Genomic DNA, 17867 nt, shown 5'->3' on the forward strand with positions numbered 1-17867 from the left:
ACTATCGAGTTCCAAACTGCCTCGGGAAGCAATGTCAGCACAAGAACTGTTAGTCGGGAGCTTTGTGAAATATGTTTACATGGCCGAGCAGCCGAACACAAGCCTAAGATCAAATCAAATTCTATTGGTCACATACACATATTTAGCAGATGTTATTGTGGGTGTTGCGCAATGCCAACCATTGGATGTAGTGGTGTAAAGCTCGCCACCATTGGACTCTGGAGCAGTGGAAACACGTTCTCTGGCGTGATGAATCACACTTCACCATTTGGCAGTCCGATGGATGAATTTGGGTTTGGCGGATGCCAGGAGAACTATCTGCCCCAATGCATAGTGCCAACTGTAAAGTTTGGTGGAGGAGGAATAATGGTCTGGGGTTGTTGTTCATGGTTTGGGCTAGGCCCCTCAGTTCCAGACTGGAGGCTTTTATAGCAGCAAAGGGTGGACCAACTTATTAATGCCCATGATTTTGGAATGAGATGTTTGACGAGCAGGTGTCCACATACTTTTGGTCATGTAGTGTATATTGTCTCTTATAAACTGGGTGGTTCGAGACATGAATGCTGATTGGCTGAAAGCTGTATACCACGGGTAAGACAAAGCATAGATTTTTACTGTTCTAATTACGTTGGTAACCAGTTTATAATAGCAACAAGGTACCTCTGAGGTTTGTGCTATACGGCCATATAACACACCTCCTCAGGCCTTATTGCTGAATTATATTACCTTATATTAACTTACCTTTTCTGGTTTGTTGCTGACCAATGGGATGAGGGCCTGAGGTTCCGTTGCCATAGCACATTCATCAATAAGGATCTGGCGTGCACTGACTGTTTTAATCAGGTTAGGAGTGGAGGCTGCTGTGCAGGTGCACAGAATGACATCGTGTCTCTGCAGCTCATACACACGAGCTTTATTCAGAAGCTTTTTGTAGCTAGAAGAAAAACAAAAAAAACAATGTATATACAGGGCATAGTCAGACTTCTTGACTCTTTTCACACTTTGTTACGTTACAGCATTATTCTAAAATGTATTCAATTGTTTTTTTCCCCTCATCAATCTACACACAACAACCCATAATGACGAAGCAAAAACAGTTTTTAGAAATGTTTGCTAATTTATAAAAAACTGATATCACGTTTACATAAGAATTCAGACCCTTTACTCAGTACTTAGTTGAAGCACCTTTGGCAGTGATTACAGCCTAGAGTATTCTTGGGTATGACGCTACAAGCTTGGCACACCTGTATCTGTGGAGTTTCTCCCATTCTTCTCTGCAGATCCTCTCAAGCTCTGTCAGGGTGGATGGGGAGCGTTGCTGCACAGCTATTTTCAGGTCTGTTCATGTCCGGACTCTGGCTGGGCCGCTCAAGGACATTCAGAGACTTGACCGGAAACCACTCCTGCGTTGTCTTGGCTGTGTGCTTATGGTCATTGTCATGTTGTTTTCCCCCCCCCTACTATGTTATTGACTTGTTTATTGTCTATTCCATGTGTAACTCTGTGTTGTTGTCTGTTCACACTGCTATGCTTTATCTTGGCCAGGTCGCAGTTGCAAATGAAAACTTGTTCTCAACCAGCCTACCTTGTTAAATAAAGGTGAAATAAAAAATTCAAAATGAAATGTTGGAAGGTGAACCTTTGCCCCAGTCTGAGGTGCTGAGCTCTCTGGAGAAGGTTTTCATCAAGGATCTCTTTGTACTTTGGTCCGTTCATCTTTCCCTCGATCTTGACTAGTCTCCCAGTCCGTCACTGAAAAACATCCCCGCAGCAGAATGTTCCACCACCATGCTTTATTGTACTTATGGTGCCTGGTTTCCTCCAGATGTGACGCTGGGCATTCAGGCCAAAGAGTTCAATTTGGGTTTCATCAGACCACATGGTCTGTGATTCCTTTAGGTGCCTTTCAGCAAACTCCAAGCGGGCCTTTTACTGAAGAGTGGCTTCCGCCTTGCCACTCTATCATAAAGGCCTGATTCGTGGAGTTCTGCAGAGATGGTTGTCCTGGAAGGTTCTCCCATCCCGACAGAGGAACTCTGGAGCTCTGTCAGAGTGACCATCGGGTTCTTGTTCACCTCCCTGACCAAGGCCCTTTTCCCCCCGATTCCTCAGTTTGGCAGGGCCGCCAGCTATAGGGAGAGTCTTGGTGATTCCAAACTTCTTCCGTTTAAGAATGGAGGCCACTGTGTTCTTGGGGACCTCTAATGCTGCAGAAATGTTTTGGTACCCTTCCCCAGATCTGTGCCTCGACACAATCCTGTCTCGGAGCTCTACGGAAAATTCCTTCGACCTCATCATTTTGTTTTTGCTCTGACATGCACTGTCAACTGTGGATCCTTGTTTAGACTGCTGTGTGCCTTACCAAATCATGTCCAATCAATTGAATTTACCACAGGTGGATCAATCAAGTTGTAAAAACATCTCAAGGATGATCAATGGAAACAGGATGCACCTGAGCTCAATTTTGATTCTCATAACAAAAGGTTTGAATGCTTATGTAAATCAGTTATTTCATTTAAAAACATTTTTTTTTATAGTTGCTAAAAATAAAACGGTTTTCACTTTTTCATTATGGGGTATTGTGTGTAGATTGATGAGGGGGAAAACTATTTATTTATTTTTTGAACAAGGCTGTAACGTAACAAAATGTGGAAAAAGTCATGGGGTCTGAATACTTTCCGAATGCACTGACTAATTTATTAGACTAATTCTATCAGGTTTCAAAGAAATTAGAATGTACTGTATATTACAAGGGAATACTGTAATACATATTACCAATTCTATCAGATGTAGGTTTCACAGAAAATTCAATAGGAATGTACTGTATATTACAAGGGAATACTGTAATACATCTTTACTCACTCCTCAACCTCTTCGTCTGTCAGCTCCTCTTTCTCCTCTATTCTGCGGTCAAACTCTTGTATTTCCCCGGAATGCGGATTTTGTTCTTCCCGTATGCGATGATGCAAGGTAATAGCTCTGAAAATGGTACATAGTGTGAGATCCAAATTCATTAACAATTGCAGGAAACATTTGACAAAAAACATGTTGACACCAGTCAGACAAATGATGAAGCCAGCACTACGACCAGGTTATCAAAGACAAGTGAGGTGGTTTCCCTGAAAAAGTGTCCAAATTTTTTAAAATTTGTTTTCATAAAAAACATGTAAACAACTTATATATTTTTTCAGTTGAGTCGATATTGGAAAATGACCCGAAACAACTAAAAAGCTGAATGACTTTTTACAGTGCATAACTGCAGAGTGATGTCATGTGTTTTATACCTGAGTTTTTGCTTGGACCGCTCTTGGCGAAGTGACCTGGGAGACAGCTGAAGGATACTGCCTGGGTATGGGTACTCCAGCATCTCCATTTGTCGGCTGTACAACCTGAGGGGCTTCAGCTTGTCTCCAAACCTCAACAGGTACTCTACAGAATGTTCACAATTCATAGAATGCTAGAATGTTCCCTACAGAACGTTACTCATGTTTAAGCTGTGAATGTATTATACATTATTTTGTAATGACAATTTAAATTTATGCATTAAGAAACTTGCCAGCAACCACATCGACAGACTTGTTGGAAGGACCACAGTAGAGAATAACTTCTTTCTTGTCCTTGTCCTTGGGATCTTCAAATATCCTGGGGTTGTGGGAGTTTAGCACATGGTACCAGTACACAATGTACACTCCTACAACGGTCTTTCCAGTCCCTATGAAACAGGTGTGGTTTTTATTCCAGGAAACATAGCAAAGAGCCATATAACTGCTTCATGTACTCTGGTAGTACAATTTAATAATTTACCAGGTGGTCCTTGTATGAGTGTGAAGTTGTTATTCAGAGCTTTCTCCACTGCATCATATTGACTCTTATTCAGCTCTGGGAGACCTTCTGGTGCCTTTTCTCTCATGAGTATGTGTCGTGGTACAACAGATTGCGAAGCTACAATCCCAAAAAAGACAACAAAACAATACTTTCAAACATATAGTTTAACAATGACATTGTGAACTGTAAACCTTCTCAGATGTAAAATGGGATTGCTTGAGACATTTTTTTTGTTGTCTATTTATGTTATTGTCTAGCACTTACCTCCTCTTGGAATAGGTTGTCCTAGGGCTATTTTCTGCACAAGCTCATTTGCATGCACAACATTGTTCACAGCCATTTCTTTACGTCTAGATAGTAGAAAATGTTAAACACCATTAATTATAATATACTGAATTAATATAGGAACATTATGCCCATCCAATACAAATATGGGATAGTACTTTTACATTAGGACCTTATTTTAAACAGAATGCAACGTTGGTAACAATGTATTTTATGGTGCAGAAATTACCAGGTATTTACTAAAACATTACATGTTTAAATGGTAATTACATTTTAAGCAACATTTTGTTGACTTAGTTTTAAATAAGTACCGGAACTGTAATATAAAGTGTTACTGAAATGTCTATACATTTGAAATGACAATTGATAAATTCATGGCTCTCTCTTCTTTCTCTTACTAATTAATGTAATACTTACACGTCTGGTAGAAGCTTTGGGATTATCTCAACTGTATATGTTGTCTTTCTTTGGGAGACACACTCTGGAATGGTATACATTGGCAAATGGTGGATGGAGAAGTGCACTTTTCTGGCTTGATTTGGAGAGTTCTTCTTTGGTTCGTCGAACTTGGTTGTAAAACCATGGGCCACCCATGTGTAGTTTTTAGGGTCAACTACTTCATCTGATTGGTCAGGGGTTGAGGCCAGTTTCAACCCTCTTTTTCGGATACACAGTAAGCACTTGTTAAGGTTGCATTCAATGGCCCATTCTTTAATGTATTCGAGAGGAAGGTCAAAACTTCCTTCTTGTTTGCTCCATTGCAAGTTCAGCTCCAGGTCCTCAATGATTATGATGTCACTTTCATCCACAGCATTGGCTGCAGACTCCATCTCACAAAGTGGTTTCCAGATCTTCACATACTCTTCAGCGTTTCTATATTCACTCTTGGATGGACGGTCTGCACATTTGGAGAAGCATGTGATAGGGCTGTGGGCATGCTCTACACACACCTCAAATGTTGGTTTGATGCACACCAACTGAAGAGTGGGTGTCCAATAACCTCGCTTTCTTTCAGATGTAATTTGGACCGGAAGTGTGTCTCCTGGCTTCAACTGGAGAGAAAGATCAACATAGTGCTCCATTTCAATTTTTTCATCTTGTCCATGTGCAGTTCTATGAGAGTCATTCCCAGTGTCAAGCAAATCCATTGTAGTATGTTTTGGCACACTCTTCAAATGTTCCATTTGCTTTGTTGTGGCGCTTAGTATGAGAGACCTTGCTATGTTCCATTTTTCCTGGTCAATTGCATCAACAATGTCTCGCCAAGTCTTTTGTGAAAGCTCGGTGCATGCAGAAGAATTTTGCACCCTTTTTAGCTCTTGGTGAGTTTTGGCAGTGTCAACTGAGTACACTCGTCTTCTCCATGTTAAAGTCATGTGATTCTCATTTGAGTCGTACAGTGGTTGATCCTCCAGTTGCAAATCTCTGTACATAACAGGCAAACTGTCTGGAAATGAGTGACTGTCAAATGGAAATGACAGCTTGAAACTGTCTCCTACCTCAACACCAACAACAAATGCTATCTTCAAAACATTTTGTTTCTTCACGTCTATGGCAAAGGAAATCATCTCAGCCCTCTTTTCATACTCATTGGCCTTCTTGTATTTTTCTTCATTCTTCTGACCCAGAATGTCAATGTCTTGTGGAGAATATTGGACTGGAGTGCCGCTTAGAATTGAATGCAAAAGCCTTTGCAGGATAACATCCATGTAGCGACGTATGGGCGAGGACGCTTGTGTATAGGACTTCAGATGCAAGGAATAGTGCCCAACATTTGCCTTAGGCGATGAATTGGAACGGATGACATACGCTTTGCCAAGACACTTCCTAAACTTATATATCACTGGAAGGAGCTGGGGATAGATGTCATCTGTAGCTATCAGATCAATCATTCTGTCAGTGTCAACTTCCCCGTTCCCAGCCGCTGATAGGATCTCATTCCACACTGATGTTAGCACGGGGAAGCTTTTGCTCTCCAAGACCTCTTGGTCATGGTCGTGGTCAAGGTTGTGCATTAGGTGTGAGGACAGTGATATGATGTCTTTGCACTGCGCTTTCAAGTCTTTGACCATTTTAGGGTCAGGTCTTGCTTGACATCGGAGAGGAGTGCAGTGCATGGTTTCTTTTGCGTTGCTCAAAAATTCAGACACAGAATTGTTGAACAGTACACTAAGCTCCTCAATCATCTGATGGGATCTCCTCTTCCCCGGCATCTGGTGATCATCCAGTCGTCTATAGTTCCAATCCTTGCCCAGCCTGGCCTTCCTTTGGACTTTGGCAAAACGATATGCCACAGCAACACAGTCTTCTACAGTATCAAACTTGGCCACTTCTCCTGACTGCTTACTGATGATGTCCTCCGCCTCTTCATAAGAGAACTTCCTATCAGAATTGATCTGAGAAAGATTGAAGTTCTTGTCAATGATTTTGTCTGTTGCCTTGTCTACTTGTACCACTAATGAAATCACCATACGATCTTGACCAGGCAGGAGACTCAAGTGGTTGAGGCTAAATAGTTTGGGAACATGTAAACTGGTTCTTCAGGACTATAACGTGTAGCACCCCGATTTTGTGCATAATCATCCAACGAATCACCAATCTTCACGAAACTTGCCACATCTGCTATGTGGACTCCAACCTCATAATAGCTGTCCTTGTCAATGACACTAATTGCATCATCCAAGTCTTGGGACTTCTTTGGGTCAACAGTGAAAGTAGTCAACTTTCGGAGGTCCTCTCTGTTACCAATGTGGGTGTCTTCCCAGGAACACACTTCATCTAAAACATGTCTGGGAGGCGATGGTTCGACTTGAAATTCTGCGTTCAAAATCTTTAAGCCCTGTTCCAAAGATAATCCTATGGGAACAATATCTATCACGTTCCCTAACGGAAAGGGATAGATTTCATTGCTTTCTTTTTTCGTTTTCCAGTCAAAGACCTCCACCACAAAGACATGTTTGCGTTTGATGTCTTCATCAAGGTGTTGACGTCTGACAATCTCCCATTCTCCGTCATCGTGCTTCCATATTGGAATAAAATTGCGACTCTTCTTATTGACCAAGGTGCAAATTTTGGTAGTGTTCTTATTGAGGGGTACCATTATCTTTCTGAGATATTGATATTCAGACGTTTTGCGTTTATGGTAATCTTCATCTTCGAGGGTACAAACAAACACACGAGAGGATTCAGCTGCCTTGATGGTGCCTATCACCTTTCCCTGTGAATGGCCCTCACGATGAAATTCTTCTACCACCACTTCGTCACCAGCGAAGGACTTGCCGAGGTTAACTCTACCTTTGATGATAATGTGCTTAGTTGGGTTGTCAAATGGTATGATATAACCTGCGTTATATTTCTCCATGACCAATTCACCTTGCTTGTACACATTTGGCTGCTCTCTCAACAACTGCAACAACTCAACTCTTTCAACTTTGGTACTATCGTATGGTCTTTTTTGGTCTACATTTTTCGATTCCGATTTGTCTCCATCAGATGAATTGTAGATTGTCATGTTTTGCTCCTCTTGCAGCTGTTGGAGAATCGCATCCACGTTGTTCCCTGTGCCGAACATAACTGACTGAGTGCTGGTCTCATCCAGGTCTTCTGACCGTTGGAATCTTGACATTTCCTTGATATCACTATCAATTATGTCTTGTGTAAGGTGTTTCGGTTCAGCACTTCCCTTTGTTATACACTGGTCAATGTAGTTCCTCCAGATTCTTGAGCACTTTCCAAAGTAGCACAGAGCGGCAGCATCTCCAACCACAACAACCTGGGATTGAGCCCTAGTCATGGCCGTGTTCAGCACGCGAGCATCGTTGAAAAACTCCACACAATGTGAGTCAGAAGGGTGAATGCTGTCACGGGTTTGAACGGCTGTCAATACTATTGCTCTAAACTGTTTGCCTGTCAAGAAATAATGAAAAAATTGTATGGTTAAGGACTCATTATTTTGACAGATAAAAAGGTTTCTATACAAAGATCAAAATTACATACCAGTAGTTAAATCTACAAAATAGTGTTATTTAATGTACATGTCTAGGAAACAATAACAAATTATTGGAACCAATGTTTGCAAATGAATCAAATCATATAACATTTTATTGGTCGCATACACATATTTGGCAGACGTTATTGCGGGTGTAGCGAAATGCTTATGTTCCTACAATACAGTAGCTCCAAAAGTGTAGTAATATCTAACATCTAATGATAAATACCTTGAACATTGGCAATATTTTCCACAGTCACTCGACTCAGGGATATTTTCCGAAGCTCTTTTCTGATCATTGGAACCTACGAAAAAAGACAAACGATGACACAAAAAAGTCACCATTTTTTTGGGTGTTCCCCTATTTACTCAAGAAATTGATTAGATTTCCTAAACTAAGTTCAAATGACAAATAACCATTTTTACCTGGCATCCTTCAGAGAGAACACAGACTGAGCGTTGATCCTTATTCCCCCATGCGGGTGGCCAATCTCTGAGTAGATTTTGCACTATTTTAACCACGCATGTAACCTCTTCAAGATTAAACCACGACATGGATGTGTTGTCCAAGTGAGATTCTCCTCTGATATGGTGGAACCTCAGGGGGTGGCAGTTCGGATGAGCTGGGACATTACCTACAGCCTTGATGGCATCAGACTTGCCAACATAGAAGTTAGTGGACACGAATTCTACTATCTCTTTGGTGGAGCGATAGTTCTCGTTGAAAATGATTCTGCTTTTCAAAGCTGCACTACTCTCTTGGGCTTGATAGTAGTGGAACAGACGGTTCAGCAAGGTGTGATTGGAGCGTTGGTCATCGTCCACTGAAAAGAGCTTTGGTCCCATCTGCATGTGATCTCCAGCTAGAACCACTCGAGTTACTGGCCCAGCCAGACCAAGGGCCATCAGAGCTTCACATTCAAGCATCTGGGACGCTTCGTCAATCAGGATGTGGGTGAAGTAGCCGCCAGGGAGCTTCAGGTCCTGGAAGTGCCTTGCCATTGCAGTGGTTGTGATGACTATTCGATGGCAATCTAAATCACATTTGGCAGGAGGTAGGAAAAACTGTCCGTTTTCTGATAGAAGGCAGTACTTCTGTGTTATCTCATCTGTGGCACTCACTGGAACCCCTAGTTTATTTGCTTTTATCCTCAGTGGCTTCATCTCAGGGTGTCCAGAGTTAATGTATGGGTGGAAGTGGTCTTTGACATACAAATCTGCAGAGCTGACAAGAGAGAGTTTAGTCGTGCTTAACTTTTAACAGTGATTGTCCTTAAACCCAGAACTGAAAATTTGCTTGCCCTATTTTTTTAAATGAAATTGATGCTTTACAAGTAATTAATAAGCAGGTACACTGTAACTACGAGTGGAATTCAAATATGTATTAACATTGGGATTAATACATGGCATACAGATGTGCCATCTTAATTTGATAATTCTGTTGTCGCAGAAAATGCCAATTTAAGAGTATATAAAGTTTGTAATTTCCACTTTAACATTTCAGACTTGATTTGTCCTAATGAAAAATGTATCAACAAAATGCCAATTTATTATAATCCACATAATTCAAATTTCCTGTTGCAGCAGGAATATTAACCACAGTGTATTTTCACAATGTGTTACATAATACTTAAATGTCAGTGTATACTGTAACTGTCAAACTGATATGAGGCTTACGCAATACAAATGATTGATGGACACACTCATAATAGTGCAACAGCCTCACTGTGTTCTTTTAAGTAATCATTACAAAGATGTCAAATAAACTTCCTTTGTTGCTAATCTAATGTTTACAAAAAGCTTGCATAAATAGGAATACTTGCACAAACAAGTTTTTACCAGTCTTAAGCACTATGTATTATGTAAAAATGAGTATCTGTGCCAGTCAATGAATTGCATTAGGTAAGACTGAAAATACATGAAGGGACTAGAAAGTTGAACTCGGTGTAAGTGAATTGGGGTCAATAGAACATTGGGGTCATTACCTGTTTGTAAGAGTGCAGATCAGTACTCTGGTGTGAGGCTGCCGTACCAGCTCTTTGGCTGCTGTAGCGAGCGTGAAAGTTTTCCCAGTTCCAAACGGTCCATAAATGAGGAGGGGGGCCACACTTTCTCTTCCATCGGAGTCACCTATGATGAAATCAATGGCTGCCTGCTGCTTTGCATTGAGTTTGGGGTATTGTATTTTGTTAATAGGGACACTGCAGTTCCTGAAGTCTGGTAACACTCTCTCTGTGTCTGGAAGGAGATCTATGGCTTTGTGCATCTCACAAAACTTCAGACGATTCAGCTGGAACTGAACTTCCATTTCACATGTTTCATTTTTTTGGAGCTTCAGGTCAGAGCAGCATCTTTTAGACAGCTGCAAGTGTATTTTATACTCACTGGTGGCATCTCTGAGAATGATGGCTTCGTAGACCTTGTGACTTTGATTATCTGAAGATACTGGTGCTATGAGAGCTGATTGGATGCCTCGTCTCAGCATCAAACCCTCTGGGGTGTCTGGGGTGAGAGTAAAAGGGACTAAGATGGCACAGAATAGTTCCCCCAGAGGAGCTATCTTCATCCCGAACAGAGGGTTGTCTAGGGTGGCCGACAAGGTGATGGTCCCTCGAACATTGAGTCTAAAACACAAAAGAAAATGGAGGGACTTCTGAGGTTGTTGTCCTTTTAACCGAAGATCATTTATAATAGGTTCGTTCCCCCAATTCGTTGTCTTTTGAGATGTGTAACTTGGTGAGAAGAAAAACGTAAATGTAACATTCTGTCATAAAGAGCACACATTCAACCTAATAAAACATACGTTTTGCCATCTCAAGACGTTAAATAAAAATAATATATACTATAGTATAAGTGCCAAATAAAGTCACAAGGTTGACTGTAACCGGGTTGACGATTTAATCTTAAATCAGCCATAAATCCCTTATGAAAGAGGAAATGGAAGCTTGTCTGCAACAGGGAGGGGCAATTGAATGCAAGCTTCACCAAAACAAATGTATTGTTGAAAAAATGTCTCGCCTACCTATCTATAGTTAACAGGGTTGGAGTGTTATGCGTCATCCACTCAGTTTTCTAACACAAAACATCAGAAAATGGCCAAATAGAGTAGAACCAGCTCACCTGCTTTTACACTATGATTTGACTATTACGTGTTCAATAAAATAAAAAGTATTTAAAAATAGTCTCACCATATTATAACGAAAGTTCAGTTCACGTAACAGGGTTGAACTTACATTTTTTTATGAATCACTAGGGGCGGAAGGTAGCCTAGTGATTAAGAGTGTTGGGCCAGTAAATGAAAGGTCTCTGGTTTGAATCCCAGAGCTGACTAGGTGAAAAATCTGCCAATGTGCCCTTGAGCAAGACACTTAACCATAATTGCTCCATGGTCGCCATTAATAATGGCTGATCCCTGGCCGCGACCCCACTCACATTTCTATCTCACTCGTGCAGGTTATCCCCTATTTGACCTTTGACCTTAAACACATGAAATAAATAAAAATCTAATAATAATAAATTACACAAAGCAACAAAATAACTAGGTGAAATGTTAGGGTGAAGTTGGTTCAAATCTTCCTGGAAGTCACAGAAGGACATTTTGTGACTTTAGCATATCTTTATAGATCATCATAAATCTCTACTGGGGCCACAGGGCAGTGTCATGAACAGACTACAATCTGAATTCTCCATGTGGTCTATAATAATGGGCACTTCATTGAATAAAACAGGCTTTTAAGATTTAATATTAGTGAACAATTTCTATTTAAAATATCAAAGGGATATTAAAATGTGCACTCATTTTGTGGAACGACACAATAGTATTAAAGATGATCAGCTAGGAAGTAAAACCATGAAAAAGTTACCTTGAAACCACCTGATCTTCTGCCTGCTCCTCTGTGTACAGGAAGCTGTGCATTCTCTCTTTGTAGTTCTGGTGATTCATGGGCGTGTTGCGGTCATCAAGTGGTTTATACCGCAAACTAATCTGAGGAGGCTTGTACTCCTTCAGAAGCTCTTCCTGTACTTCTGTCTTTTCCAAGCAGGGGATGAAGACCCTGTTCCCCCGATGCCAGCGTTCCAGATTCTGGGAAAAGGGCCCAACGTCTTCAGGTGGCTCCTCGAGCTTAGGGGATAGCTGCTGTCCGACTTTAACCTTCAGTTTCTGCAGGAGCACTGGCCTCATGTCAAAGTCAACACCAACCACTGTTGGTAAAGACCCGGGTTGTTGGACTTGAAGGACACGGTGATGTCATAGGTCATGTCTGAGTTACAGAACGATTCACCCGTGGAGTAAGTGCAGGGCTCAGGACTGTTTTCATCCAGGGAGAAAGAGGCTCCCGGTTCCTGTTTCAGTAATGCTACATGTGCAAGTAGTCTCTGTGAAGACACAGGCAAAATATACAGGTGACCAATGACACTTAATTCATATTGTATTGTGTTTATGTTTGCAAAATGCTAAATTTGCTGGAGTCACCTCATCCTTGCTAGTTCGCTAACTTGGCTAGCTGAGGGGCGAAAATAATTCATTTATTGTTTTGTACGACAAAATTAATTATTAGTAGCCCAGTTTGTTTCCACCCCAGCCAGTTGATAGAAATCACGAATATGAGAATCATTCCACTTGAAATTAGAGGTTGGACATAGAAACTTTAGTGGAGAGAATGTACTCTTGTTTCTCAGAGCCCAAAGAGATAGCAATGAAGGGCAAAAAAGTGGAAACAGTTGTGAGAAAGAGCCCTGGCCTTGAATCTTTTACTGCCAACAGTAAACTTAGATGGAGTAGACACAAAGAAGAAAATGTAAAAGCACAGCGTATTATATTCACAGACACTGAGCAGAGAAATGTTCGCACAGTGTATTGACTGTATTCAAGAGCCCTATATATTGACGTAATGGGCAGTTAGGAATAACCATCAAAACAACAGAATGTCATACTTCTGGCCAACTGTTACCTCTGTTTTGATCTGGAACTTCCATTGGAATTCTGCTTCAGTCTCCACACACTCCACACACAAATCCTCTTCAAAAGTGACAGTCACGTCATCAACTTGCTCTGACATCTGTAACATTTAGTCACACTGTTAGTTGTTTGGGGACAATGAGCATTTTATAGTAAACAAATGTAGATAATATGTAGTAGGTAGAATATCTAAAAGTTATATCAGTGTGCTGGAGGGCAGTAACAAAACGGTATAACAGTGTCATATTAAATGTATTGGAAACAGTTATGACAGGTGTTATTATGGCATATGTTGACAGATGTAATAGTTCATGTCACTTGCCCACTTGAATAAATCAATCATTTGTTCTTTACATTGAAACATAACTGACACTCATTGTCAGATTCAGTCCAATCCACAATGCAGGAAACCTGTGTTGCTGACTAATCACTCTGTTCCTGGAAAAATGCACCACTTTGTCAACATTTAATATTGATTTGTTCATTTCACATGTGAGGCATCATCTAATTATTTGCCTCAGTGGAATTGTGCAGGAACATTATTATTATTAAGCAGTGCAGGTTTATCAAGTACAGGTTTGATTGAATATCAATTGCATGGAGACAATTTGTTCCTGATCTGAACTATGATGACTTACAATGTGCACTTCATTGCTGCTGTGTCTGTACTCCTCCAAAAGACGATCCCTGTAAGACATGAGGCCTTGAGCCTCTATGTTGCACCTTATCTCCTTGTCCTCTTTGGCTCGCATTACCCACTCCTCAAGCTCCTCCTCAGAGTGAGCTTTCACACAGTTGGTGCCATATTCACAGGTGTCAGGCCTGAGAAGAAATGTCAGTACAAACTATAATTAGACGCTAAAAGCACAATCAGTAAGATTTATTGCTGCTTATTGATCATTTCAACAAATTACATTTACTGTATATCCCATGATTTGTTAAGAAAATGGCTTATTGATGACAATATAATATAGACAATAAGGGCTATTTACATATGCATCTATCATACAGATTGCACTTTTAGGCTTTGCAGTGTTCGCAGTCACTCAGGTGTATACAAAAACGTTCTGGAATGTGCATTGTGTGTGGAGGTTGTCTCCTTGAGTTTACAAAAACATGTTTACCTCTCGCACAGCCAAAACTCTGCTTTGCGGCCGTGGGGCGGGGGACGATGTTTCCAATCTGTGGTCGTGTCCCCGGAGATCATCTGGGCATGCTCCAATGAGGCACAGTGCTTGAAAAAGCTCTCCCGGGAGGAGAGGGTTACGAGGCAAGCCTTGCAGTAGATCGCCACCTGCAGGTTAGGGGCGGGCACTACGTCTTGAGCCGACTGTTGCTTCTGACGTTGCCTCTCCTGGGAGAGCTGCAGGATTTCCTGGCGACTCCCCCCATGTGCCTCTACTCGCCAGACAGCCATCTCCACCTCACTGTGGGCAAACTGGCACTGTCTGGGCCCGTGCCAACAGGGCATACCTTGCATGACATGGTTGCAGTACTGGAAAGGGCAGACTGGGGGCAGAGGCCTTATCTGATTGTAAACTTCCTTCCCCTGACTTTCTGCCAGGTGATGGACCAAGACTGGGCTCCAGACATGGGCTGCATCCACTGAGCAAGTGTTGTTCCACCGTTTACCTGTAATTGTTGGTGGAGTGCCGAGGAAGCAGTCTTTACAAAGCTCTTGAAATGTCCCTGAGAACTCAGTGAGGATGTTTTCAGCCATGTTTTGCAGTTGGACGGCACTTCTATCCGACTCGGTTATCAGTCTAATTAACGTGCTGTGATCTATCCTCTTGTGCTTTACAAAGTTCCATACTGTGGCCTCCTCGTGACTCCTTGCGAAGGTGCAGCGGTTCCTGTGCTTCGTACACCCAGAGCCCTCCTTGAAGAACCAACAAACTTCATACTGGCTTGGGTTTGGAAATTCAGGGCGACGGGAAACAAGCCTCCATTTGTTAGTACCTTTGCCTTTAGCCAATAGAAGTTCTCTGCTGCATTGGTGGTCGACTGCTTTAAGGGTGTACGAGATTTCGTTTTCTTTTACAGAGCATGCAGAACACACAACTTTAAAGTTATATGTCAACAAGAGATCAGTCAGGTTGGACCTACTTGTCCCTTCGGCTGGCATTGTTGAATCTTCATAGAATCCGATATAAAGACAGTGGGATTTACGTTATGGAGGGAACACAACGATGGTGTTCAAGATTTGCAAATGTCAAGAATGTGGCAATTATTCAAAGACAATGTAATCTATGTCCATGGCCTCCTTTCGCCAGTTGATTCTAGAGGAGATGAAAACACCAGGCAAGTTAGTTAAGAACAAATTCTTATTTACAATGACAGCCTACCCTGGCCATACCCTAACCCTGATGACACTGGGCCAATTTTGCACCGCCCTATGTCAACTCCCAATCACGGCCGGTTATGATACAGCATGGAATTGAACCAGGGTCTGTAGTGATGCCTCTAGCACACAGCTCCAACACAGTGAAGTCAAAATTGACTACAAAAGGATACTTTTGGTCATAAGGTCAGTCTCATTAAAAATGGAGTTTTGCAAGTGATAACTTACTTAAGGGTTTGGTGCTGATTCGACAATGCTCACTTGCCCACTAATACAGATACACAGCTGCGGTGATTGCGCTCTATCCAATCGTATGGCAGAACACACGGACAGTGAAACACCTGCCCAGCGCAGCAGATCATTACATTTGTATTATTTTATTTCACCTTTATTTAACCAGGTAAGCTAGTTGAGAACAAGTTCTCATTTGCAACTGTGACCTGGCCAATATAAAGCATAGCAGTTCGACACATACAACAACACAGATTTACACATGGAATGAACAAGAAATACAGTAGAAAACAAAGTCTATATACAGTGAGTGCAAATAAGGGAGTTAAGGCAATAAATAGGCCATGGTGGCGAAGTAATTACAATATGGCAATTAAACACTGGAATGGTAGATGTGCAAAAGATGGATGTGCAAGTAGAGATACTGGGGTGCAAAAGGAGCAAAAATAAATAAATACAGTATGGGGATGAGGTAGATAGATGGGCTATGAACAGGTGCAGTGATCTGTGAGCTGCTCTGACAGCTGGTTCTTAAAGCGAGTGAGGGAGATGGGAATCTCCAGCTTCAGTGATTTTTGTGGTTCGTTCCAGGAAGTGGCAGCAGAGAACTAGAAGGAAAGGCGACCAAAGGAGGAATTGGCTTTGGGGGTGGCCAGCGAGGTATACCTGCTGGAGCGTGTGCTACGAGTGGGTGCTGCTATGGTGACCAGCGAGCTGAGATAGGGCGGGGCTTTACCTAGCAGAGACTTGTAGATAACTTGTAGCCAGTGGGTTTGGCGACGAGTATGAAGCGAGGGCCAGCCAACGAGAGTGTACAGGTCGCAGTGGTGGGTAGTATATGGTGCTTTGGTGACAAAACAGATGGCACTGTGATAGATTACATCCAGTTTGCTGAGTAGAGTGTTGGAGGCTATTTTATAGATGACATCGCCAAAGTCAAGGATCGGTAGGATGGTCAGTTTTACGAGGGTATGTTTGGCAGCATGAGTGAAGGAAGCTTTGTTGTGAAATAGGAAGCTGATTCTAGATTTAATTTTTGATTGGAGATGCTTAATGTGAGTCTGGAAGGAGAGTTTACAGTCTAGCCAGACACCTAGGTATTTGTAGTTATCCACATATTCTAAGTCAGAACCATCCAGAGTAGTGATGCTGGATGGGCGGGCAGGTGCGGGCAATGATCGGTTGAATAGCATGCATTTAGTTTTATTTGCGTTTAAGAGCAGTTCGATGCCACGGAAGGAGAGTTGTATGGCATTGAAGCTCGTCTGGAGGTTAGTTAACACAGTGTCCAAAGAAGGGCCAGAAGTATACAGAATGGTGTCATCTGCATAGAGGTGGATTAGAGAATCACCAGCAGCAAGAGCGACATCATTGATGTATACAGAGAAGAGAGTCGGCCCAAGAATTGAACCCTGTGGCACCCCCATAGAGACTGCCAGAGGTCCGGACAACAGGCTCTCCGATTTCACACACTGAGCTCTATCAGAGTAGTTGGTGAACCAGGCGAGGCAATCATTTGAGAACCAAGGCTGTTGAGTCTGCCAATACGATTGACAGAGTGGTGGTGATTGACAGAGTCGAAAGCCTTGGCCAGGTCGATGAATACAGCTGCACAGTAATGTCTCTTATCAATGGCGGTTATGATATCGTTAAGGACCTTGAGCGTGGCTGAGGTGTACCCATGACCAGCTCGGAAACCAGATTGCATAGTGGAGAAGGTACGATGTGATTCAAAATGGTCAGTAATCTGTTTGTTAACTTGGCGTAAGACAAGACAACATGATGCACATTTTTTTACCTGAGAAATACTGCACCAAACACCTTATCTAGATGTAAAATTGAGTAACTAAAACCTCCTCGGCATTAACGTCAAAATTAATTCAAGATTTCTTGAGTTATCTTAGATTCATTCTGGCTGTATTGCATTAGTGGAAACCAAGACTGTTCTCAGGGCAGGTGCCCATCTTCAGAAAACGTCTGAAACCCAACTTCGAAGAGTATCTTTAAAAAAAACACTAGCACAAACTTTGCTGATAAATACTATGTTGAGGGAAAATGTACTTGATACAATTGTAAGTCGCTCTGGATGAGAGCATCTGCTAACTGACTAAAATGTAAAAATGTAGCTACAACCAGGCCTGCCCTGAGAACAGTCTTGGTTTCCACTAATGTGATGTTGCTTCATTCTGACTAAACAATTACTTGAATCCCATTTAGTTTGTTTCTTTGTGAGCCCA

General features: G+C 41.8%; 1 protein-coding gene across 1 annotated transcript in view; it reads right to left on the reverse strand.

The window, feature by feature from the left end:
* LOC135541394 (3'-5' exoribonuclease HELZ2-like) overlaps window positions 1-17867 on the reverse strand; it is a 38832-nt gene that overhangs the window by 5762 nt on the left and 15203 nt on the right. Inside the window, 16 exon segments of the mRNA XM_064967599.1 lie at window positions 742-934; window positions 2863-2979; window positions 3285-3429; window positions 3557-3712; window positions 3805-3942; window positions 4090-4175; window positions 4528-6614; window positions 6617-8016; window positions 8328-8403; window positions 8525-9323; window positions 10084-10722; window positions 11962-12292; window positions 12295-12475; window positions 13051-13158; window positions 13697-13880; window positions 14183-15337. Coding sequence (XP_064823671.1) covers window positions 742-934; window positions 2863-2979; window positions 3285-3429; window positions 3557-3712; window positions 3805-3942; window positions 4090-4175; window positions 4528-6614; window positions 6617-8016; window positions 8328-8403; window positions 8525-9323; window positions 10084-10722; window positions 11962-12292; window positions 12295-12475; window positions 13051-13158; window positions 13697-13880; window positions 14183-15183 — 7641 coding nt within the window. The 5' untranslated portion in view covers window positions 15184-15337.

The sequence above is a fragment of the Oncorhynchus masou genome, chromosome 6 (assembly GCF_036934945.1).
Source record: "Oncorhynchus masou masou isolate Uvic2021 chromosome 6, UVic_Omas_1.1, whole genome shotgun sequence".
In the NCBI taxonomy this organism is placed as follows: Eukaryota; Metazoa; Chordata; class Actinopteri; order Salmoniformes; family Salmonidae; genus Oncorhynchus; species Oncorhynchus masou.